At 59.1% G+C, this 21,033-nt stretch overlaps 1 protein-coding gene across 1 annotated transcript; it reads right to left on the bottom strand.

Moving 5' to 3' along the window:
• Positions 1–5: 5 nt before the first annotated feature.
• On the bottom strand, positions 6–20,833 carry HCN2 (hyperpolarization activated cyclic nucleotide gated potassium and sodium channel 2). Its single transcript, XM_043912579.1, has 8 exons — positions 19,659–20,833; positions 10,072–10,495; positions 8,909–9,070; positions 7,455–7,673; positions 6,206–6,352; positions 2,903–3,143; positions 2,576–2,740; positions 6–1,335 (listed from the first exon to the last, which is right to left on the bottom strand). Exons 1-8 carry the CDS (start codon positions 20,300–20,302, stop codon positions 629–631), a joined length of 2,709 nt encoding a protein of 902 aa, XP_043768514.1. The 5' UTR covers positions 20,303–20,833; the 3' UTR covers positions 6–628.
• Between the last annotated feature and the right edge of the window lie 200 nt (positions 20,834–21,033).

The following is a 21,033-nucleotide window of genomic DNA, read 5'->3' as shown; positions in this document are numbered from 1 at the left end:
GCAGGCTGGGCGCCAATGCTGTCGTTTATTGCGCGGAATGGGGGTGTGGGGGTTAGTGGGGCGTGGGGGGTGCGGTGGGCGCTGCTGCCTCAGCTCGTCAGTACATTCATCACGACGGCGGGGACCCCCGGCCTCACCCCCACGCCAGGGCGCTGGAGGGAGCAGGGTGTGCCCACTCCAGGGAGGTCACCGCGGATGCGTGTGGACAGGGACTGGGCTGGTTATTGCATGAGCGCAACGGAGGCAGCGGGAAGCCGGCAGGCCAAGTATTGCACTTAAAAACCAATCCTCATCAGAGGGCGGGCGCGGGCAGCCTCCCCGGCCCTCTCCCCTCGGCCCCGGCCAGCCCGTCCCCCCTTCACAGTTGGGGGAACTGAGGCACCGAGGTGAAGGGAGCCCCCTCGCCCGTGCGCGGCTGCCGGGGGCAGGGGCGATGTGGGTGGGCGCAGGGCGATGGGGGGGTGGGGTGGGGCACGGCAGGGGCTGTTCCCACCGACCCGGGCCGCTCGTCCGACTACAACTACCTACATCTCCTCTATGGCTTCTGGGGCAGGCGGCCCGGGCTGCGCAATGGCATGGCTTTGGTCTGGGTGATGGCCCCGCCCCATTTCGGGGCGGCGCGCGAGGGTCACAAGTTGGACGAAAGGCGTGAGCGCGCGGAGTCCAGCGGGTCGGGTCCGCCGGCGGTGCCCGGTGAGGGCGAGGCTGAGTCCCTACGGTCCGGGCTGGGCGCCGCGACCCGGGCGGCGGGCGCGGGCCCCAGGCGCGGCGTGGAGCTGCTGGCCGGTCGCGCCGTGGCCGCAGGGCCGGGTGCGCCATGGGGCAGCGAGGGCTGCGAGGCAGACAGCGGGCGCGAGGCGCGGCTTAGGCGGCGCGCAGGTAGCGCAGGCCCAGCGCGGGGCGCGGCAGGGGAGCCGGGTGCGCCACCGAAGGGCGAGGTCCGCGGTGCCCTGGGGCTGGCAGGCGCGCCCCGGGGACTGGCTGCAGGCGCGGGTCCGGGCGAGGTGGCAGCAGTGGCGACAGTGGGCGCGGGCCCCGGGGGCAGGCGGCGCACGAGGCGCGGTGAGCCGAGTGCCAAGGGCCCGACAAGCGGGCGCGCGACTTGTGGGCAGAAGCTCATGGCCACGGCCTGCTGCAGCGTGGCGATGGCTGAGGTGCCCTGTGGAGGTGGCGGCGGCGGCGGGAAGAGGCCGACGCGCTGGCCCAGCTCGGCCTGCTGCACCATCTCGCGGTCATACTTGACAATCTCCTGGATGATGGCATTCTCCTGGTTGTTGAACACGCCGGAGTTGAGGTCGTGCTGCACCTTGTGTAGCAGGATCGAGTTCTTCTTGCCTGGGGGCGGGGCGGGAGGCGGGTGTCAGAGGTGCCGCCTCTGCACAGCAGGCATGCCCTGGCGCCTCCTGCAACCAGCAGGCCAGTGTCCCAGTGCCTGGTGTGCACAGCGAGCAGGTATTGGACCCTGACTCTACAGCCAGCGTGAACAGACGTCCAGTATCTGCTGCGTATAAGCCGAAATTGTGCACCTACTGTATACAGAAAGCAGGAAGCAGGCACATTTGTGTGTAACTAGCATGTGGAATTCCTGCCTGTACACAGTCCATATGCTGAAGGCCTATGGCATATGTAGCAAGCTGCTGTTGAGCACTTACTGTATACAGCAAATATGTTAAGCACCTATTGTATAGAGCTACATTGTATGTGCTTGTTGTCTGTAAACATACTGAGTGTTTTTTCTGTATCCTGGCAAGTCCTCTTTCTATTGGCTCTCCTCCCCCTCCTACCCACTCATGGTCCTGCGGCCATTCATTGTGTCTGTTCCCACACATGGCACCAAGGGCCTCCCTGACTCCTGCATCTAGTCTTCAGCTAGTGCTCAGCCATTTCCGAGATTACCCCCTCCACTGCCTCCCCCCAGTTCCCCGGGCCACCCCCCGCCCCACACACAGGCCAGGCTCCCAGAGTCCTCCTGTATACACACAGCTTCATAGGATACACATCTAATCAGGTCCTCCCCTGCCTAGAACCATCCATAGCTCCCTATTGCTTCTGATCTACAGTCCAGATGCCTCCCTCTACTACCCGCTAGGGCTCTTGTGCCTGCCCACCCCCCTCAAGCCTCCCTCCTCCCAGCTTCCCTGACTTCCCCATAATCCAGGCCCCTTTCCCACCTCAGGGCCTTGGCACATGCTGTGTCCACTCCCAGGTCATGCCCTCTGTCTTTCTACTGGTAATGCCTACTCATCTGGGTCTCTGCTTGGAATCACAAGGAAGCTCCCTGCCCCCACACCTCTCCTCCATGACAGGCCTGAGGGTGGCTGCCGCATCCTCCTCAGGGGCCACATTGTCACCTCCTGGCACAGAGCAGGTGCTCAAATACTTGCCTGCTGAGCAGAAATTTCCTCTTCCTTGGGAAACCCAGGTTGTATTTGGTTAAGGGAGAAAATGGGTTGGGGAATCTGGTCCCAGGACCAGAGAAGGGGCCCTGAGGGTCAGCTAGGCCACAGCACCACCACCCCCCCCCCAGACTGTCTCTGCTGGGCGGCCACTGAGACTGACCTCTGTGTCCACTCACCAATGCGATCCAGGCGGTCAATGGCGACTGTCTCAAAGGCCCGCCGCATCATGGGGTACTCCTCCAGCACCTCATTGAAGTTGTCCACACTCAGCGAGTAGAGGCGGCAGTAGGTATCGGCCCGCACGCTCGCCGTGCGCCGGCCCCTTGTCAGCAGGCAGATCTCTGCATGTGGCCAGGGGCGGTGGCCTCACTGCTGGGCCATCTCCCAGTGCCCTTGCAGCCAGCAGAGTGCCCCAGCTCCCCTTACCCAATCTGGGGTCCTTCCTGCTGCACCTGTGCCCCTAAGCTTGCCACCCTGCCCTCCGGCTCCCCACCAACACTCACCTCCGAAGTAGGAACCATCAGACAACTTCATCTCCTTGTTGCCCTTGGTAAGCACACTGACCACACCGTGTTGGATGAAGTACATCTTCTTGCCGATGGTGCCCTCACGGATGATGTAGTCGCCCGGCTGGAAGACCTCAAACTTGAGCTTGGTCAGCATGGCCGTGACGAAGTTGGGGTCAGCATTGGCAAACAGTGGCATGGAGGCCACCAGCTTCCGGCAGTTGAAGTTGACGATCTCCTGTTGGGGTGGGAGGGGGACAGTGTCAGGCTTCCCCATCTTACCCTCCCTTTGGAGGTTGCACCTCTCAAACTCTCCATCTGTGAAAGCAGTTGAACACTTTAGACCAAAGACCAGCGTCTTAAGAGGCAGTCACTGGAGGTTTTGCCAAGGACAGGATCAAGGAAAGATTCCCTACTGTTTAACTCTGTGTTGGCAACACTGGTCGATGCTGTTAGACAGACATGGAAAAGCATTTGGAGGCATAAGAACTGGAAAGGAAAAACTAAAATTATCTCTTTACTCTTTCTATTAATAGGACTGCCTGAAAAGCCCAAAAGAGTCAATGGAAAACTATAACAAGGGAAGTTAGTCAAAATAGCAAGTGATTTTTAAAAAACAACGTGAAAACCAAGAGCCTTAAGGTGAATACATGATGTAGAAGTCAGGGTACTGTTTATCTTTTGTGGAGAAGCTTTGGGGGATGGGAAGGTTCCATGTTTGATCTGGGTAGGGGTTACGTGCAGGTTTTACTTGATAGAATGTCCATCAGGTGAGCCCTGAGGACAGGAGGGGCACTTTGCTCTATGGTACATTTCAATAAGAAGGAACGCTTAGCATAAAGAGACAACCCAGCTTTTTGTACAAACAAAGCCACTCCAAAGTAGATGCAACGCGTGAGATGACCCCGTATCCACCCAGATAAAGAGCTACATGAGGTGGCACGGCATGAGTTTAACAAGACATGTCCAAACCTACATGAAGGCGCACTGAAAACCCCCCAAAGGCACAGAAGAGCCGTGAACACACTGTCATTAGCACCGCTCACCATCTTTGACATGGGAGACACCCTTTCTCCCTGGGTAGGGCCACAGTTCACAGCCTGTGGAAATGCTGCCTGGCTCACTTAACAACCAGGGCTGGTTAAGTTCACTCAGAATACATGAGCAGAAACATCAGGAAATCCATGACAAAGAAGAGCAGGGGGCTTCCCTGGTGACTCGGTAAAGAATCCACCTGCCAATTCAGGAGCCACAGCTTGGATCCCTGGTCGGGGAAGATCCCACATGCCATGGAGCAGCTAAGCTGGTGCACCGCAACTACTGAAGCCCACACACTCTAGAGCCTGTGTTCAGGAAACAAGCCACTGCAATGAGAAGCCTACACACCCGAGAGCATGTGCTCCGAAACAAGAGGAGCCACCACAATGAGAAGCTTGCACACCGCAACTAGAGAAAAGTCTGTGTAGCTACAAAGGCCCAGCTTAGCCAAAAAAAAAAAAGAGCAGAGGACTCAGCCTCCAAGGCACCAAAACACACTGAAAACTTGTGATGCAGACAGTGTGGGTTTGGTGCACACAAAACAGACGGAGCCTGTGGGCCAGATGAAAAGTCCAGAAACAGACCAAGCACAAGGGCGGTTCACCCAGAGCCTGAGGGTGCAGCCCCACAGCAGGAGAGCCCGGACCCTTCCTCACACCAGGTTCCAGGACAGATTGCAAAGGCGTCAGGGGTCCACATGCAAAACGGGAGACTACACATATCGGAAGAGGACACAGGAGAATTTCTCTAAAACCTAGGTGTATAGCAGGCAGGTGTTAGGTACCTGCTTGTAGAACGATCATGTACTGCATGCCTGCTGTGCGCAGAGAGGAGACATTGAAGACTTGTGTGCAGCAGTTAGGTTTGAGCACCTGCTGTACACAGCAAGTATACGTGGGATACCTGCTGTATACAGCAAGCATACACAGAGCATCTGATGTATACAGCATAAAAATTCCACATGGAGGAGAAACCACAATCAGCAAGGTTTAAAGACAAATGGGTGGGACTTCCCTGGCAGTCCAGTGGTTAAGATTTCACCTTCTGATACAGGGGGTGCAGCAGGTTTGATCCCTGGTCAGGGAGCCAAGATCCCACACGCTTTGTGGCCAGAAAACCAAAACGTAAAACAGAAGCAATAGTGTAATAAATTCAAGGGATGACTTTAAAAATGGTCCACGTCAGAAAAAAATCTTAAAAAAGACAAATGGTCACGGGGTGGAAATTGACATCACCGAGAGGTAAAGTCCTCCAGGTTATTAGGGAATTCTCTGGCAGGTCCAGTGGCTAGGACTTGATGCTGTCACTGCCAAGGGCCCAGATTTGGGTTGATCCTTAGTTGAGGAACCATCTGGCAGCCTTGTGGTTTGGCCAAAAACAAAACATAGTTACCAGAGGGGAAAGGGGTAGGTAGTTGAAAAGTTTGGGATTAGCAGATAACTATATGTAAAATAGATAAGGTCCTACTATGTAGCACAGGAAGCTCTTAACAACCTGTAATAAACCATAATGGAAAAGAACCTATAAAAGTGTGTATAGATAGATGAGTCACTTTGCTGTACACCAGAAACTGACACGACATTATAAATCTACTCTGTGCTGTGCTCAGTTGTGTCCGACTCTCTGTGGCCCCATGGACTATAGCCCACCAGGCTCCTCTGTCCATGGGATTCTCTAGGCAGGTATACTGGAGTGGGTTGCTGTGCCTCCTCCAGGGGATCTTCCCAGAGGATCAACTATACTTCAATTAAAAAAATAAAATTTTCTAAAAACAAAAAGGCCAAAAGTTCTGAAGGAAAACAAACAAAAGATATGGACAATTCACAGAAAGAGAAACACAAATAAACAAGCCCTTGATCGCAGGGAAACTCCCAAAATAAGAGAATGCACCTGAGTGTAGCTCCTTGGGGCACACCTCTTACTGAGCATTGGGAACCATCTCCCAGGGCGTCCCTCGTGTCACCCTCAGAGGGATCGAAGGGTGCGCCCCTCCCTCACCTCCTCTGGGTGCCACGAGCTCCTCCCTCAATTCGGAGAAGGGTCTGGGGGGGGGGGGTGCTTGGAGTGCGGACACCTGGAGGCCCACAGGTGTCCATGGTTTTGTAAGAAAACAGATGGAGAGCCGGAGGAACTGGTGGAGGGACAGGACAGAAGATGGGTATTTTCTGCCTATATCCAGTTTTGCCAGTTTAACTTGATGTAAATGTCTAAGTAAAGATCAAATACAGATCACCAGGAGCTCACTTCTCTCAGAACCCCTACCTCCCTCAGGGGTCCGTTGAGCTCGCCCAGGATGCTGTCCTCATCGAACATCTTGCCCTGGTAGCGGTGCTCATAGTAGTCGTGGATCTTCTGGCGGAAGTCGGCTGGCAGCTTGTGGAAGGACATGTACTGCTCCACCTGCTTGTACTGTAACAGGACCGGGGAGGGGGGGTGCTGGGTCAGCAGTGTCTGCTCCAGAGCCCCAGCCTGAGCGGGCCTCGGCTTATGACCACGACAACATGGGACAGTCAGGGAATCTGAATTTCAGATGAACGACTAAAATGCCCCCGATAAGTATAACCCTGGCAGTAAAAGTTAACTCCTGTGTCCTGAATATCTCCTGGCAACCCCTCCCACCGCCCCTGACCCTTTGGTGGCCCCCTCCTCGATGATCTTTCTAGAAATCGCCAGCCCAGCCCCTCCTGAACAGGGCTGGGGGCAAGGGCCCCAGTCAGGGGTACCAGGCCCTACTGTCCCCAGGGTGGCACCCCCAGGGGAGCCCAGGCCCTGCTTCCGCCCTAGCGCCGCCCAGCCACAGCTGTCCTGAGCTCAGCGGAACCCGTGACGGCGGGCGGGTGGCGGCACCAGCTCGTGTTTGGGTGGGAGGCTGGTGGCTTCCGGACAGCCGGGGCGCCTGGCACCAGGCCCAGCTGACCCGGCCGACCTGACTGCTGGGCACTGCTGGGGGTGCAGCAGCTGCTGGGCCAAGGCCAGCCCTGGGGTAGCAGTACAGGGACAATGGGTCAGGGTTCGGGGAACTGGGTCACCCTTGGCTTGAGGGAGGGGAAACTGAGGCAGAAGACTGAAGCTGACCTCCAGGAAGGGCTGACCTATGGGGCTATATTGGACTGGCACCAGGGAGGCCAAGTCCCAGGACATCCTTGCTTCCCACAGGCCTCCCTTGTGTCCTTGAGCAACCCCAGCACCCCCACCCATCCTGGGACAGCCCAGAGACACCCCTCACCAAGGGGTCTCCCGGTCCTATCCTTTTCAGACCTCTTCCCCCACTTTCCCTTTCATTAGCCTGTGTCCCCTCTAGACTTCTTCCTCAGGGACCTGAGCTTTCTCACTGTCCTTCTGTGAGCTGCTCCCCCCACCGAGGGGGGGTGTCCAGTCCTGATCACAGCCACAGACCCTTCTGGGGTCCCCATCCCCTCTACCCCTCTGGCCTCCATCCTGAGCACAACGCCTGGAGCTGGAGGGATGTGGGGTGGACCCCAGACCCTCAGGGGTGCCTCCCCCCTCAGACCTTCTCCTGGTACTGGCGCCTCGAGGAGTCCAGCGACTGGATGAGGGCGGTGGCGTGGCCAATGAACATGGCGTAGCAGGTGGCACCCACGATCATGCTCAGCATGGTCAGCCAGATGTCCGTCATGCTCTCTGGCGCCTGCCGCCCGTACCCGATGCACAGCATGTGGCTCATGGCCTTGAACAGCGCGAAGGAGTACAGCTCGCTCCACGAGTGGTTCTGCAAGTCCAAGGGTGGGTGGTGGGCGGGGGCTCGCAGTCCCCAGGGAGCCTCTTGGTCCCCAGGGAGCCCCTTGACTCCCCCACCCCCCACCCAGGGCCCTGCCTGCCCACCCTTCTCCAGGCATCCACCTCCCTGTGTCCAGAGTCAACCAAGGGAAACTAGATTCAGGCAGCTGACATGATACACACACATATTACAGCAACTCAGCAAAGGGCCGGGCCTGAAGCCACTTCCCTCACTTCATTCCTGGGGAAACAGGCTCCGAGCAGCTAGAGTCCAGCCCTGGGTGTTCAAGAGCCCTCACCACTTTACAACCTCTGACGAGTATCTTTGAGGCCAAAGAATGGGGAAGTCCTGGGGACAGCAAGCTGGGGATACTAAAATCCTGATCAGAGGGGTGGGGTGGAAGAGGCATCAGACAGGACCAGGAAGAAACCCACCACCCCCCGCCAGTCCTCAGTTGAACCAGCTAGGGGAGGGGCAGCAGGCCCCGTTCAGGAAACAGGACCACATGCCTGGGTGTCCGGCCAGACAATGAGCTGCCTCAGCCGGGCAGCTGTGCCAGGCGCTGGGCTGGGCGCCCAAGGGTTTTCCCTTCACTGCTCCCGCCCATCAATGCCCACCTGCCCTGTGCCCCAAATGCACCCCAGCGGGAGAAAGGCTTGTTAACAGTCAGTCTCTCAGGCAGAAAGCAATAGGTGCTCCTGAATCTCCCAATTTATTACTTCTCAGGACCGATGATACCACCTTCCCATCTGAGGACTATGATAAAATTGTCATTTAAACACACTGTGCAAATAAAACAGGCTACCCAGGTGGCTCAGTGGGAAAGAGTCTGCCTGCCAGTGCAGGAGATGCAGTTTCGATCCCTGGGTTCGGAAAATCCCCTTGAAGAAATGGCAACCCATTCCAGTATTCTTGCCTGGAGAATCCCATGGACAGAGGAGCCTGGTGGGCTGCACTCCAGGGGATTGAAGAGACATGACTAAGCAACAGCATGCACACACATACGTGCAAATAAAAGAGTGGAATGGATCACAAAACACAATAAGCAGATGACATGATTTCTATAGGGGCGAGGGGGACAAAGGCAGCTCTACTGCCCTCAAACGGTAAAGGATCTCCATAGTTCGGGACCTGCAAGGCTCCAACTGGGACAGCAGCCCAGAGAAGCGCTCGCCACCAGAGGGGGTTTCAGGCGCCCTGTGCTCCAGGCGCAGGACAGGGCTCACCACCATGCCGTTGATGGAGACCCAGCAGTTGCGTGGGAAGTCCTGAAGCATGGGCACCAGGAACTGCAGGCAGCCATCCCAGTGGCAGAGGAGCAGCATCATGCTGATGAGGTTGCAGATGCGCATGACTGCGCTCGCCAGGTCGTAGGTCATGTGGAAGATCTGGGGGCGAGGCAGGGCGGCTCACGTGAGCGACCGGCAGACCCATGGTCACTCGTGCGCCAGCAGTGGGAAGACGCAGTCCTCCACAGGGCCCATTCCCCCTCAAGGGGCAGATCTTACCTCCTCATAGCCCCCACTCCCCCGAGGCCTTTCAAGGTAATGAAATGCCCTAGACTAGAGAATGTGGCCCCTTACCAACCTGCTGCCCAGGCACCAAATCTCTGCCTGGTCGGCCACCCACTGTCCTCTCTGAGGACCACTGCCTCTTCCAGCGACCCAGTCCCCACCCATTCCCCCCCGGCAGCCTTGTCGCCGTCCTGGAAAGTGCTGGTGACTCTGAGCCTGTGTGGTGGCCACAGGCTGCAGAAGTCAGGTCACACCGAGTCCAGAAGTGGGTCTGAATTTAGGAGAGAGGTGCATGACTTCCCTTCTTGAGGCCTCAGTTTCCCCATTGCCAACAGGGCTGTGGAGTCTGCCTCTCACAGGGCAGGATGAAGGAAGGGCTGCAGATGTGTCAGGGATTCATGCAGTGCTCCCTATGACCTCACTCCCCAGCAGGCAGGGGCTCCTGTGACCATGCCCCTAGCTGCCTGCCCCCAATCAGCTCAGGTTTCACTCCTAAGTTTCCCAGGCCCCTCTCTGCAGCTCCTGTAACTCCGCACAGTGTACTCAGTGACACCGCTACTTCTGTGTGTCTAATCCCGCCTGTCTTCTCATTGTAGTAGGCCCCTGGACCCTGCGGTACTCCCCGCCAAGGATCTCCCATCATGGCCCGGCCTTTTTGTTCCCAGTGCCTCCTGCAGCCATTGCCTGGTCCCATCACCATCACGGCATCCTCACCTATCACCACCCCCTTGCCCATCACCACCCTGCCCCTAGATCCCAGCCCAGTTCCAGCCCATCACGACCCCACTGACCCCACCCTTGCCTCTGCGCCCCAGCCCCGCAAGACCCCGCCCACGGCCGTGGCCCCGCCCCTGCGCCCACGCGCAGCCACTCACCTCCTCCCACTGATGGATGTAGCGGATGAGGCGCGACAGGCGGAGCAGGCGCAGCAGGCTGAGGATCTTGGTGAAGCGCACGATGCGCAGGGCGCGAGCCGTCTTGTAGACCTCAGAGTCGATGCCTTTCTCCACGATGAGGAAGATGTAGTCCACGGGGATGGAGGATACGAAGTCCACCACGAACCACGTGCGCAGGTACTTCTTCTTGATCTTCTCGGGGTCCAGGATGATCTCCGTGTTGTCCTCGATCACGATGCCCGTGCGGAAGTTCAGCACCAGGTCCATGAGGAAGAATGTGTCCGAGACAACGTTGAACACAATCCACGGGGCTGTGGTCTCGTCCTTGAAGAAGGTGATGCCCACGGGGATGATGATGAGATTTCCCACCATGAAGAGCAGCATGGTGAAGTCCCAGTAGAACCTGGGGGCGAGGCGCAGCGGGTCACAGCTCCACCTTTGTGTGGGGCCCTCCTCTGAGCACTTCTGCCTGGCCCACTGTGCACGAAGGCGCCATCGAGGATCGGCTCAGAACTTGCATACTCGGGCGAAGCTGACAATTTGCCCCCACCCCGGGTCATAGCTGGTGAGGGCTTCCCAGATGGCGCTAGTGGTAAAGAACCTTCCAGCCAATGCAGGGGATGTAAGAAACGCAGGATCGATCCCTGCATCGGGAAGATCCCCTGGAGGAGGGCATGGCAACCCACTCCAGTATTCTTGCCTGGAGAATCCCATGGATGGAGGAGCCTGGAGGGTTATAGTCCATGGGGTTGCAAACAGTCGGACTCGACTGAAGCAACTTAGCACGCAGGGCTGATGTGGCCCTTGCCTCCAGGAAGCCTGCCCATGGCCCAGATTGCACTCTACTGCTGCCTGGGCTCCTCCAGCCCGGTTCTTCCCACAGGCCCAGCCTGACCGTCTTTCTCTGAAGAAGTCAGAGACCTGGAATAGCCACTTAAAAACTGACTAAATGTTTCTCAGGACCAAAAAGGTCCAATGTGCCTGGCTCAAGGTTGGCGTGCCAAAGGAAGTAAGACTGAGCAGGGAGGGAGGAGACAAGTGGAGAAACTGGAGGGGTGGGGTGGGGATTGGCTCCAGGAGTGTTGGGTGGTTGGGCGGTGGCTGCAGGTATGGGATGGGTACCAGAGTGCAGGACCCCCACCCCCGCTGGGTTTCCCTGTGGGGCACTGGAAGGTTGAGCAGGGGTCACTCGCTATCCCTCCATTTCTGAAAGCACCCAGGGTTGTTGGGCGGGGGGGAAGCTGGAGGCACGGCAGAGGCTGGGGTGCCCCAGGGGCAGGGAGAAAGGAAGAGGAAGGCCTGGCAGGCAGAGCATAGGGCCAGGTGACAGAGGAGCCTGAGTGACCGGACTTGGCCAGGCTTGGATGTTTCATGTGATAAATATGCCTGAAAATGGGATGACTGGTTGCTTCCACTGCCAGACACACACACCCAGGACTGATAACGTGTGCCTGAGGTCAATTCCAGAATTCCACCTGGAAATGCTATGCTCTCGGGAAATGGCCTGTCATTTGAGGAATAAATCTATCAACAGCCGGGCACCGTGTCCTGAGTTCAACATTTACCCATGAGGACAGATGGACACAGAAAAGGCCACATGGAAAGATGCCCAGCCCTGCAGCAATCCAGCAAACAGGAATCAAAACTACTCAAGGGAAAACTGTCCAGCGCTGCAGAAAGTTAAAGTTACCATGTGGCCTGGCAATTCCAGATGGGTCTTGGACCTACACCCAAGGAATGGAAAGCAGGTATCCAAACAGACTCTTGTACACCAGTGTCCACCATGGCATGACTTACATCGGCCAGAATTGGAAACAATCCACGCATCCATCAGTGGATGAACATATAAACATAATGTGGTCCCTCCACACATTGGAGCATCACTCAGCCACAAAAAGTGGAGAAGCCCCGACACTCGCTACCACGTGGATGGACCCTGAGAACATGGTGCTCAGTGAGAGAAGCAGACACAGGAGGACACATGGGGTGTGATTCCACTGATGGGAAATGTCCAGAACAGGAAGATACACAGACACAGAGAGTGGGTTCCTGGTTGTCAGAGGCTGGGGAGTTTCTGTTTGGGAAGATGAAAATGTTCTGGCAAGGATAAAAGGTGGTGGTTGCACAACATTGTGAATGTACTTAATGTCACTTGACTGTACACTTTTAAATGGTTAAAGGCCAAATGCTATGTTGTATTTATGTTAACACATGTATACAAAGAAAACGCCAAGGACCAGGGTCTTAGTGATGAAGGGATGCCCCAGATTGGGGTCTGAGGCCACACTCCCTGTCAAGATTCAGACAAAGGATGGTGTAAAATTCGGAACAGAGTCCTTTGATTTTGCCTCTCAGTGCAGGGAGAGACGCCCACCCTGAGGTGGGTATCCTGGGCTCTCTGGTAGGCCAGGCGCCCTCCCCATCATGGCCAGAGTCCCCATGTCCTCTTGGAGAAGGTTCTAGCGTGTGCAGGCAGGACAGGGCTGGGGGACCCTCAAAGCCTGCCACTTCCTGGACTTCCCTCAGATAGAAGAAGAGACTGAGGTTCCCAGGGGCTGGAGGGACTCTCCCAAATTAGCAAAAACTAACAGAAAGCTGTAAACACCAGTGCTGACCTGACTACAGTGAGCACCCTGATTTGGGAGACGCTGTGGGTCAGCTTTCTTGCAAGCAGCCCTGTTAGGGAAGAGTTACAGCACCTCACCTGCCCAGTAACCCAGGCCGTCCACTTCGGGGAATTGATCCCAAGGAAATCGTCCAAGAGGAAGAAAAAAAAATTAAAAAGTGATTTGTAACAAGATGTTCACAGCAGCCTGGTCTGTGAGAGCCAAGCCTGGAAGGGAGCCAAAGTCCAAGACGGTGGTGACAACAGCCAGGTCTGGGCTCCTGCCCACTGGCAAGTGTGACCTTGGCAAGTCCCTCCAGCTCCTGGGAACCTCAGTCTCTTCTCTCTCTGGGAGGAGCCCAGGGAAAGGCAGGCTTTGAGGGTCACCTGACCCTGTCCACCCACACATGCTGAGGACTTCTCCCAGTGGCCATGGGGACTCCAGCTGGGAAACCCACCTTGGGGTGGAGATGGATGGAGACCTTGAGAGATGAAAGTGTCAGCATGATCTGGGGTGAGTGATAAGGGCAGAACAAAGGACTGCTCCAAGATCAAGGCCTTCTTTACATGAATCTAGACCAGACGTAGGGCTCAGACCTCTGATCTGCATCATCTCCTCATCCTTGAGACCCCCAGGACCCCAGCCCCAACCTAACTGACGGGCCTCACCTGCCTGCTCCCCACCTCCACCCCCAGTGTGTCCACAGCATAGCTCCTAACCCCCCGCTTTCTGGACTGAGACCTTCTCCCCCAGCCCCAGTTTTGGGGTTGAAGGGCTTATGCCTGAGGACAAAGCAAGCAGGAAAGAGTAACTGAAGGCCATTGGAGAAGAAACCTACAGACAGCCCAGAAACCCAGGAGAGGGGGTTAGAAACAGTCTAAATTGGGGGGTATAGAAACCACCAGGGTGGGGCAGAAAGTCTAAATGGCCAGATGCACAAGTGCTCCCCCTCCCCAGGTGACATCACAGACATTCTCTCCTTTTGTTCTGGGGTCAGGCTGCAGGGGGGGGGGGCAGGTGTGGGCAGACACCACACTTCTCCACTGACAGACCAGAGAGGTGGCCCAGCCTTGGGATGTGGGGCCAGAGACCTGAGAGCCAGCCTGCCACCCCTGGGCCTGTCCTGTCCACTGCCCACACTGCCAGGAACTCCACCTGCAGGCCTGAGCCCTGGCCTGTGCCCCTTGGTCACTAGGAATTATCCCTGGCTGCCCAGGGTCTCAGCCTCGTTCCCTTCAGCCAATGTGGTCCTCCTGGAGGTGGGCAGGAGGAGGGGACTGAGGCCTGGGGTAGAGGTTCCACGTCCCCCTCCCCTGCACCCCCACCTCTCCTGGGCCTGCCTGCCCCCTGGGGCTGTGCAGCCCCAGAGCTGATCACTCTTCTCCAAGCTTCCATGCCTAATCTGCCCAATCCCGGCAGCCCTTCCCACAGCAGGCCATCTCAGAGACCTCCAAGGACCCAGAGATGCTCTCCCATGACCCAGCGATGTCCCCCCCAGGACTCATGGACCCCCCTGGGACCCAGAGACCTCCCCCAGGACCCAGATACCTCCCAGTATCCCCAGGACTCAGAGACATCCCCCAGGACCGAGACTCCCTAGGACCCAGGGACCTTTGGGACCCAGAGACCCCTCCCACCAGGACCCAGGGAACCCCACAGGACCCCAAGAACTCCCAGGACAAGGTCAGGGCTTCAGGGGCAGGGATCACAGCTACCTCAGTTACCCAGGGTCTTTGGAGATGGTAATTAAACCCTGTATTGAGAAGTCCTCCCGAACAAACAGACCCCATGAGAAAACACTCAGACCCTGGTTCCCACCTGTGCCCAGATAGGAACTGGGCCCTGAAAGACAGCGAGGCCAGGGCTCCCAGGAAGGAAGTGGGGGGCTCAGCACAATGACCCAAGCACTCTGTGAACAGGAGCACTCAGAACCCTCTCCCGGGTGCCACAGCCACATGGTTCTGATGTCAGTGGGGCCCACCGGGAGCCCAGCACCTGCTCCAGCAGCTGCCCAGCCTTTCTCTGTGCAGATGAAGAAACCAAGGCTGGAAATGGTTAAGTGACAGAAGCCAGGCGGTCAGACCTCCAGAGCTGGGGACCAGAGCTAGGGACCACGTGATCACCCTCCTATCTCCAGTGCTCCGGGCCCCTCCCTTCATCGCCGGAAACTGGACAAGCAGCCTGTGCTTCCAGGACGGGGCAGGGCAGGACCAGGCGAGGGGCCGGCAGGGGCGTCCCAGGAGCCTGAAGCTGCTGGCCAGGGACACGGTGAACAAGGGCAGCAGCTCCCTCTATTCCAGGTCGGAGAACCAAGAACTGGGCAGGAGGCAGTCTAGGAATTATGGATCAGATCAGGCAAATCCCAGGGGATTAGGGGCTGGAGGTCTGCAATTAAGGATGAGCTGGGAGGGGTCGGGGGGTGGTGTGGAGGATTAGGGCCTGAGCCCTTGGACATGAGTTACAGATCCCAGGCAGGTGTCAGTGATCTGGAAAGGGAGACTCCCCGGGGGAGGGTTCCTGGGTGATCCCAAGACAGGGCAGACTGTGGGGCCGACTGGGTGCCAGGCCAGGGGGATACGTGGTGACCAGCCAAACCCAGCACTCCCTTGGGGCCCCAGCCTGGGTTGGGAGCTGGCCGTTCCACACAGACAGAAAAATGACTGGGATGCTTCAGAGGGGCTGCTTTAGCTAGGATGAATCAAGAGGGCTTCTCGGAGGAAGTGGCATGTGGGCAGAAGACGGAGAAGGGCTGCTAGGCGAAGTACAGGACACTGCACCCTTGGCCCAGGGAACAGCCAGCATGGAGTTTGCTTTTGGGTAGCTGGGAGGCCTGGGGCTTGAGCAGGGGCATAAAGGGGGGTGAAATGGGATGAGAGGTGTGGAAGCCGGGCTCTGTGGGGCTGTGGGGGCCATGGACATAGTGAGTTTAAAGTGAGAAGGACAAACATCCCTGCTGGCAGCCAGGATGCCAGAAGGCCAGGAAGGGGTGGAGGGTGGTGTCCAGGCAGGAGGTGGGGTGGCCTGTGCTCGCTGTGTTTGGGGGAAGTGAAGCAGGGTCTTTCCTGAGCAAGTGGGTAGCTGAGAAAGCTATCTTATATAAAGGGAACTCTCCCAGCATTCCCCCCAAGCCCCCAGGTCATGCCCAGGCCCTGGATGTGGATACAGGGGCATAGGTGTGTGACAATCTAAAGCAGGGAATTCAAGGACCAGAAGCTCCAACTTCAGGCAGGAACCCTGTGGAGTGACGAGGGGCCCCTGACCCCCCACAGGGACAATGGAGCTCCCTTCCTCCCTGCTGGGTGGCCTGGGCCACAACTCTTCCACCTGAGAAATGGGTATGTGCACTGCCCCCCACTCTGAGCGCTGGATTCAGAACCAGGGAAGCTCTGGGCCCCGTTCCTGTCTTGCCTCCCCTCCCGACTCCACCCCACCCCCACCACCCCTGGGATAATTCAGGGCTTATTCTCATGAGCTGACGCATCCTGATCTCCCGCTGATCCATAGGGCCATCTGGGGCAGGAGAAGGCTCTAGTCCTGTCGGATCTTCAGGCCAGCCCTCTATCACCCCAGGCTCTTAGGGTCCCCTAGGGTGTCACATAGATACAGGCCAGCATCCACAGGACCTGGCTTTGTCTGAACTCTGCTGAGGGCCAGGAAAGGGACCCACTTCTCTTTTCCCTGCAAAACCAGGCCTTCTGGTGGCACACAATTTGGGAACATTGAGCAGCAGGCGAGACTCAGGTCAGAACTGAGAGACGCTTACAGACTTGGAAACAGGATGAAAGGCCCTGGGAAGCCACCGCCCATACTCTTTCTGGAGAGATAAGGCCACTGGCGCCCCATTCCAGACATGCCCAGGCCCCCACTCAACCACAGCTGCCTTGATCCCCAAGTGACCACCATCCAAGCAGGTGAAGAAAGTGGCAAAGGAGTGGATGGTCCAGAATGGGAGAGCTTCCTGTTGTCCCTGGAACATGCTTCTCCCCTCCCCCACCCCATGGACGCTTGTAGAACAAATGTGTCCAGGCGCCAGCTCTAGTGTTACCCATAACCCCATGAAAAAGTGAAGACACCCCCAGAAAGGGTTGGGGCTGGTCCTAAGCTGCCAGGAAATGAGGTTTACGACCTGACTCACGGGCTCACCTGGCACCCACATGGGCCCCTCAGCGGGCTCCCCAAATCATCCTGGGGCCCCCTGCATGCCAGGCCCCAGGAAACCATGGTGGGGGAGTGTGTGAGAGAAGCAGGTAAGCATATCAAGGGGGAAAAGGCTGCTTCCGAGTGCACAGGTGGTGCAGACACGAATCAGATCAAGAGAAGTGGGATACACCTTGAATTTGGGGAAACTGAGGCAGGGAAGCCTGGGAAGGGCTCCAGGCTACACACAAGGACTTCGGGCCTCACTGCAGACTTCCCCAGCCCCTCCACAACCTGGTCCAGACTTTGTACTCCTCTCTCCCAGCCTCAGTCTGGTCACCTTCCTCAAGAGCCCTCCTCCCCGAGGCCTCTGCAGACATTCCCCCTCCCTGGAAGCCCTCGTGGTCCTTGGAGTGAGGCATGGCTGCAGCTGTTCCAGCTCATCAAACGTGAATTGTCCTGTTGTCCACGCCAGACAGGTGCTGGGTCAACCTGAACAAAGTTGTTGCTCAAGGAAGTGGTCCTGGGGCTGGTGTGGGAGCCTTGGCCTCTTGGCCTCATTTCCCTTCTCAGTCATGTCCAGGGCTCACCTGGGTGCCAGCAGGGACAGTGTCTGCATCGTCAGGTCATGAGCATAGACAGAGCCAAGTGTAGACAAGCAGACCCAAGGACCCTCCCTGCTGCTCCATGAATGGTTCTTAAAACTAACACACACCCATGAACACAGGATGCCTTTTTTCCTCTTGTTTCTTCTTGGCCTGGACAGGACATGGCCAGAGACCAGCTTGCCTGACAATTCAAAGTGCGGATTCAGAGGCCAGCCTCCCCAGGCATGAATCCCCACTCTGCCTGGCTTGGGACTAGCTGTGTGGCTTTGGGCAAGTGAATTTACCTCTTTGTGTCCCTCTCCTGGTGTGTAAATTTGGGGTAGCTACACTCCAGCTTTGCAGGATCTTAGGGTTTTTACCTTGACTAGCTTACCTTGTCCCAGCTATAGGCCACACATGCCCCCTCCCTTGCCCCCACTCCATTGATCACCCCGTTTACAATGTATCTGCCCAGGGACACAAAAATGACTGTGCAGGACAGGCAGAAGGATGGGGACATCCAGCTCCTTCTCCCAGTACCACCATCCCTTCTGCAGATGAGAGGAAGCTCAGGGCCACCCACTGCCCTGGGGAAGCTGCAAACAGACATGCTGGAGGGGACAGGGGAATGACTACTTTCTGCAGCTACCTCCCGCTGCCCACATGTCCCCCATATCCCTTTCCAGCCAGCTCGTGTTAGCTCCCAGTTCATAGGGGGACCAGGTGGGCCAGAGAGCCCTGGAAGTCAAGTCCATCCCCATTTCACAGACCAGAGCCATCTACAGAAGGATGCAAAGCCCCCAGGCAGGTCGGGACCATCCAGAGCCCCCACCCCCAACCCCATCAGGATGTGACCCTGGGACCTCTGCCCCTGGCCTCTCCCCAAACCCAAACCTCCAGTCAAGGCTGCACTCACCTCCCAGGAGGGTCTGAAGGGTGAGGAGCTGGAATCATGGACTTTCCTCCCGCCTCTGCCCCTGACTTGTGTCCCTGGGCCTCCGTTTCCCCAGCCGTCCAGACAAAGGGAGAGTCCCGCAGCCCCCTTTCTGAGCTGGGGCTCTGGGGGTCCGGGAGCAAAAGACCTCCGACTTCAGAGGAGAGGAGACTGGAGACCCGCGGAGGGAGAGGACCCACGGAGGGAGAGGACCCGCAGGCCTCCGGACTGCTGTCCGTGGTGCTGAAACCGCCTCCGCCCTGGGAGCCACAGCCAGTAGTTGAGCGGAGCAGGGCACACAGACCCTGGGCACCTTAGCTCACACACTCCAGTCATGGACATATCACCTCTCTCTCTCTCACACACACACACACACACACACACACACACACACCGCGCGCACACACACACACACCATCTCTCCCCAACATACAGCCGCGATCTGCCGTGCAGACACACCCCCAGAGCGCTCGGCCCGCGCCCCCAGGACCCCCGCCTCCCGCAGTCACATGCTCTTGATCACACACGGACTGCAGTGACAGGCATCGTTCTCATTCGGAGGCCACACAGCGCACGCCCAGGAACGGAACTGCAAACAAACGCGGCATGACCCTGCTCCGGCCTTGCTCTGAGCCTTTCCACGCACCAGCCGGCTGAATCTACATCGACGACCCAACCACTGACACCTGGGCACGCCACCCGGCCGCCAGAGCTGATGAGGCTCCGAGAAGACACAGCCGCGGGATCCCAGTACGCTCAGCACCCACTCCTCGCGCAACACCCAGGCCCAGGGACCCGGGACGCGCCTCCCTGCGGCGTGGGGCGCAGGTGGAGACCGTGGGACCCAGCGTGTCCGCTTAACCCTTTCTCCGCCAGCCTCTACGGGGCGCGTCCTTCCCGGGCGCCCTTCCTTCCTCCTTCCTTCCGCTCCTCCGCCTCCCTGGCGCCCACGTTCCCCTCTATTCGTCCTCTCCGCCCCTCTGCGCTCAGACCCTGGTCCTGTGGCCCGTGACGTGCGCCCACTCGAAGGGCGGGGAATGTCAGGTTGCGTGGGAGGGGGCGCGCCAGGGTCACGGCACGAGCCTGCGTGCATCTCCCAGCGCCCCTCCAAGGGCGGCGCCTTGGGCGCCCAGGTCCTTCTGGGGCGGGTCCTGGACTCGCCCGAGGTCACTGAGGGGGCCCCGAGGTCACCCGTGGGGCGCACCGCCCCGCCCTTCTCGAAGCGCTCCCAGGACTGCCTCCGCGCGCGTCCGCTCGCCATGCCCCTCCGCGCGAGCCGGCTGGCCCTCCAAGCGACAGTACCTGAAGTCGCTGTAAGGGTGGATGATCCAGGCCCCCGCTGACTTGACGCGCTCCTGCTCGCGCTCCACGGCCTTCTGACTGCCGAACATCCGCAACGAGAACTTGTTGACGCCCGGCTGCAGGAGCGCGCCGAACTGGCGCTGCATGAAGCTGGCCTGGCTGCCGCGCGACTCCCCGGCCGGGCCCGCCTCCTCGCTGCCCGCCTCGTCCGCCGGCCCCGGCCCGGCGCCCGAGCCCGGCCCGGGCCCCGGGGCTGCCCCGCGGCACGAGAACGACACCTTGGGACCCCGCGCCGGGCCCTCGGACCCCGCGGGGCTGCACTGCGGCTCGCCGCGCCCGCACTCGCCGTTCGGGCTGCCCTTGGCCGTGCTCGCGGCGCCCGGGGTGCCGGGGCGGCCGCAAGAGCTGTCTCGGCTGCGGAGCCGGGCCCGCGGGCCGCCCTCGTCTGCCGCCTCCGGGGGCGCCGCCTCGGTCCGGGGCGCCTGCTGAGGGGGCGCCGGTCCAGGGCCCGGAGGGGGCGCGGGTGGCGGCGGCGGCGGCGGCTGCTGCTGGGGGGCCGCGGGCGGCGGCGGCGGCGGCGGCCCCGGCGCGGGGGTCGCGCCCGGGCTCTCCCCGGGCCGCCCGCCGCCCCCGCGCGCGTCCATGGCGAGGCGGCGCCGGGCAGTGCGGAGCGGAGCCGCCGCCGCCGCCGCCGGCCGGAGCCCGAGGGAGGGGGGAAGGCGGGGGTAGGGCGGGGCGGAGCCGCGGGGGGCGGAGCCGCGGTCGCGGGGGAGGGGCGGGGGTGGGAGCCCCTCCTCTGCCCGCGCCCACTCCTGGCGCGCCCCGCCCCGGTCCTGCGCCCGGGAAACTGAGGCCGCCGGGTCGGGGACAGCCCAAGGTCACGCTGCTCAAGACCTCGGAGACCCGATCAAGCTGAGTCCCAGAAGGGGAAACTGAGGCCCGCGAAACGGAAGGACGCGCCCAAGGTCACCGAGCCCAGCCGCGGAGCTGGGGCCTCAGCGTGCGACCTTGGCGAGGGGCCTTCTCCTGGCGCTTTGGTTCTCTCTCCAGAGGGCAGAGCGGGGCGGGAACCACTGACGCTGGGGCTCGGAGAAGTGAGGCCGCCCCCCACCCGCCCCCGCGACAGCCTCCCTCCTTTCTGTAGGTTTGAGAATTTCCATAATAAAAGGCCACAAGAGCCCTTCCTTGCTTTGTCACTTGAGCCCCGCCACAAGGACCCTTAGGAATCTGTGGAGGGGGAGGGGCAAAGAGCGGTCAGGCCGGGAGTCTCCGGGTTCCCCGGTGGCCGCCCCGCCTCCCCACCACCTCCCGCATAAGAGGAAACTGAGGCCGAACTGGGCAGGATGAGGCCAAGACGAAGAGCCACCCAAGGATG

This window comes from Cervus elaphus, chromosome 9 (genome assembly GCF_910594005.1).
Source record: "Cervus elaphus chromosome 9, mCerEla1.1, whole genome shotgun sequence".
In the NCBI taxonomy this organism is placed as follows: Eukaryota; Metazoa; Chordata; class Mammalia; order Artiodactyla; family Cervidae; genus Cervus; species Cervus elaphus.
The sequence above is the reverse complement of the archived record's forward strand: the minus strand, read 5'-3'. Positions and strand labels throughout refer to the sequence as shown.

Coding starts and splice junctions, on each gene's coding strand:
- HCN2 (XM_043912579.1), bottom strand. CDS start 20,302: ATGGACGCGCGCGGGGGCGGCGGGCGGCCCGGGGAGAGCCCGGGCGCG. Junction 9,071..10,071: donor ACATCCATCAGTGGGAGGAG/GTGAGTGGCTGC, acceptor CCTCGCCCCCAG/ATCTTCCACATGACCTACGA. Junction 2,741..2,902: donor TGATGGTTCCTACTTCGGAG/GTGAGTGTTGGT, acceptor GGCCACATGCAG/AGATCTGCCTGCTGACAAGG.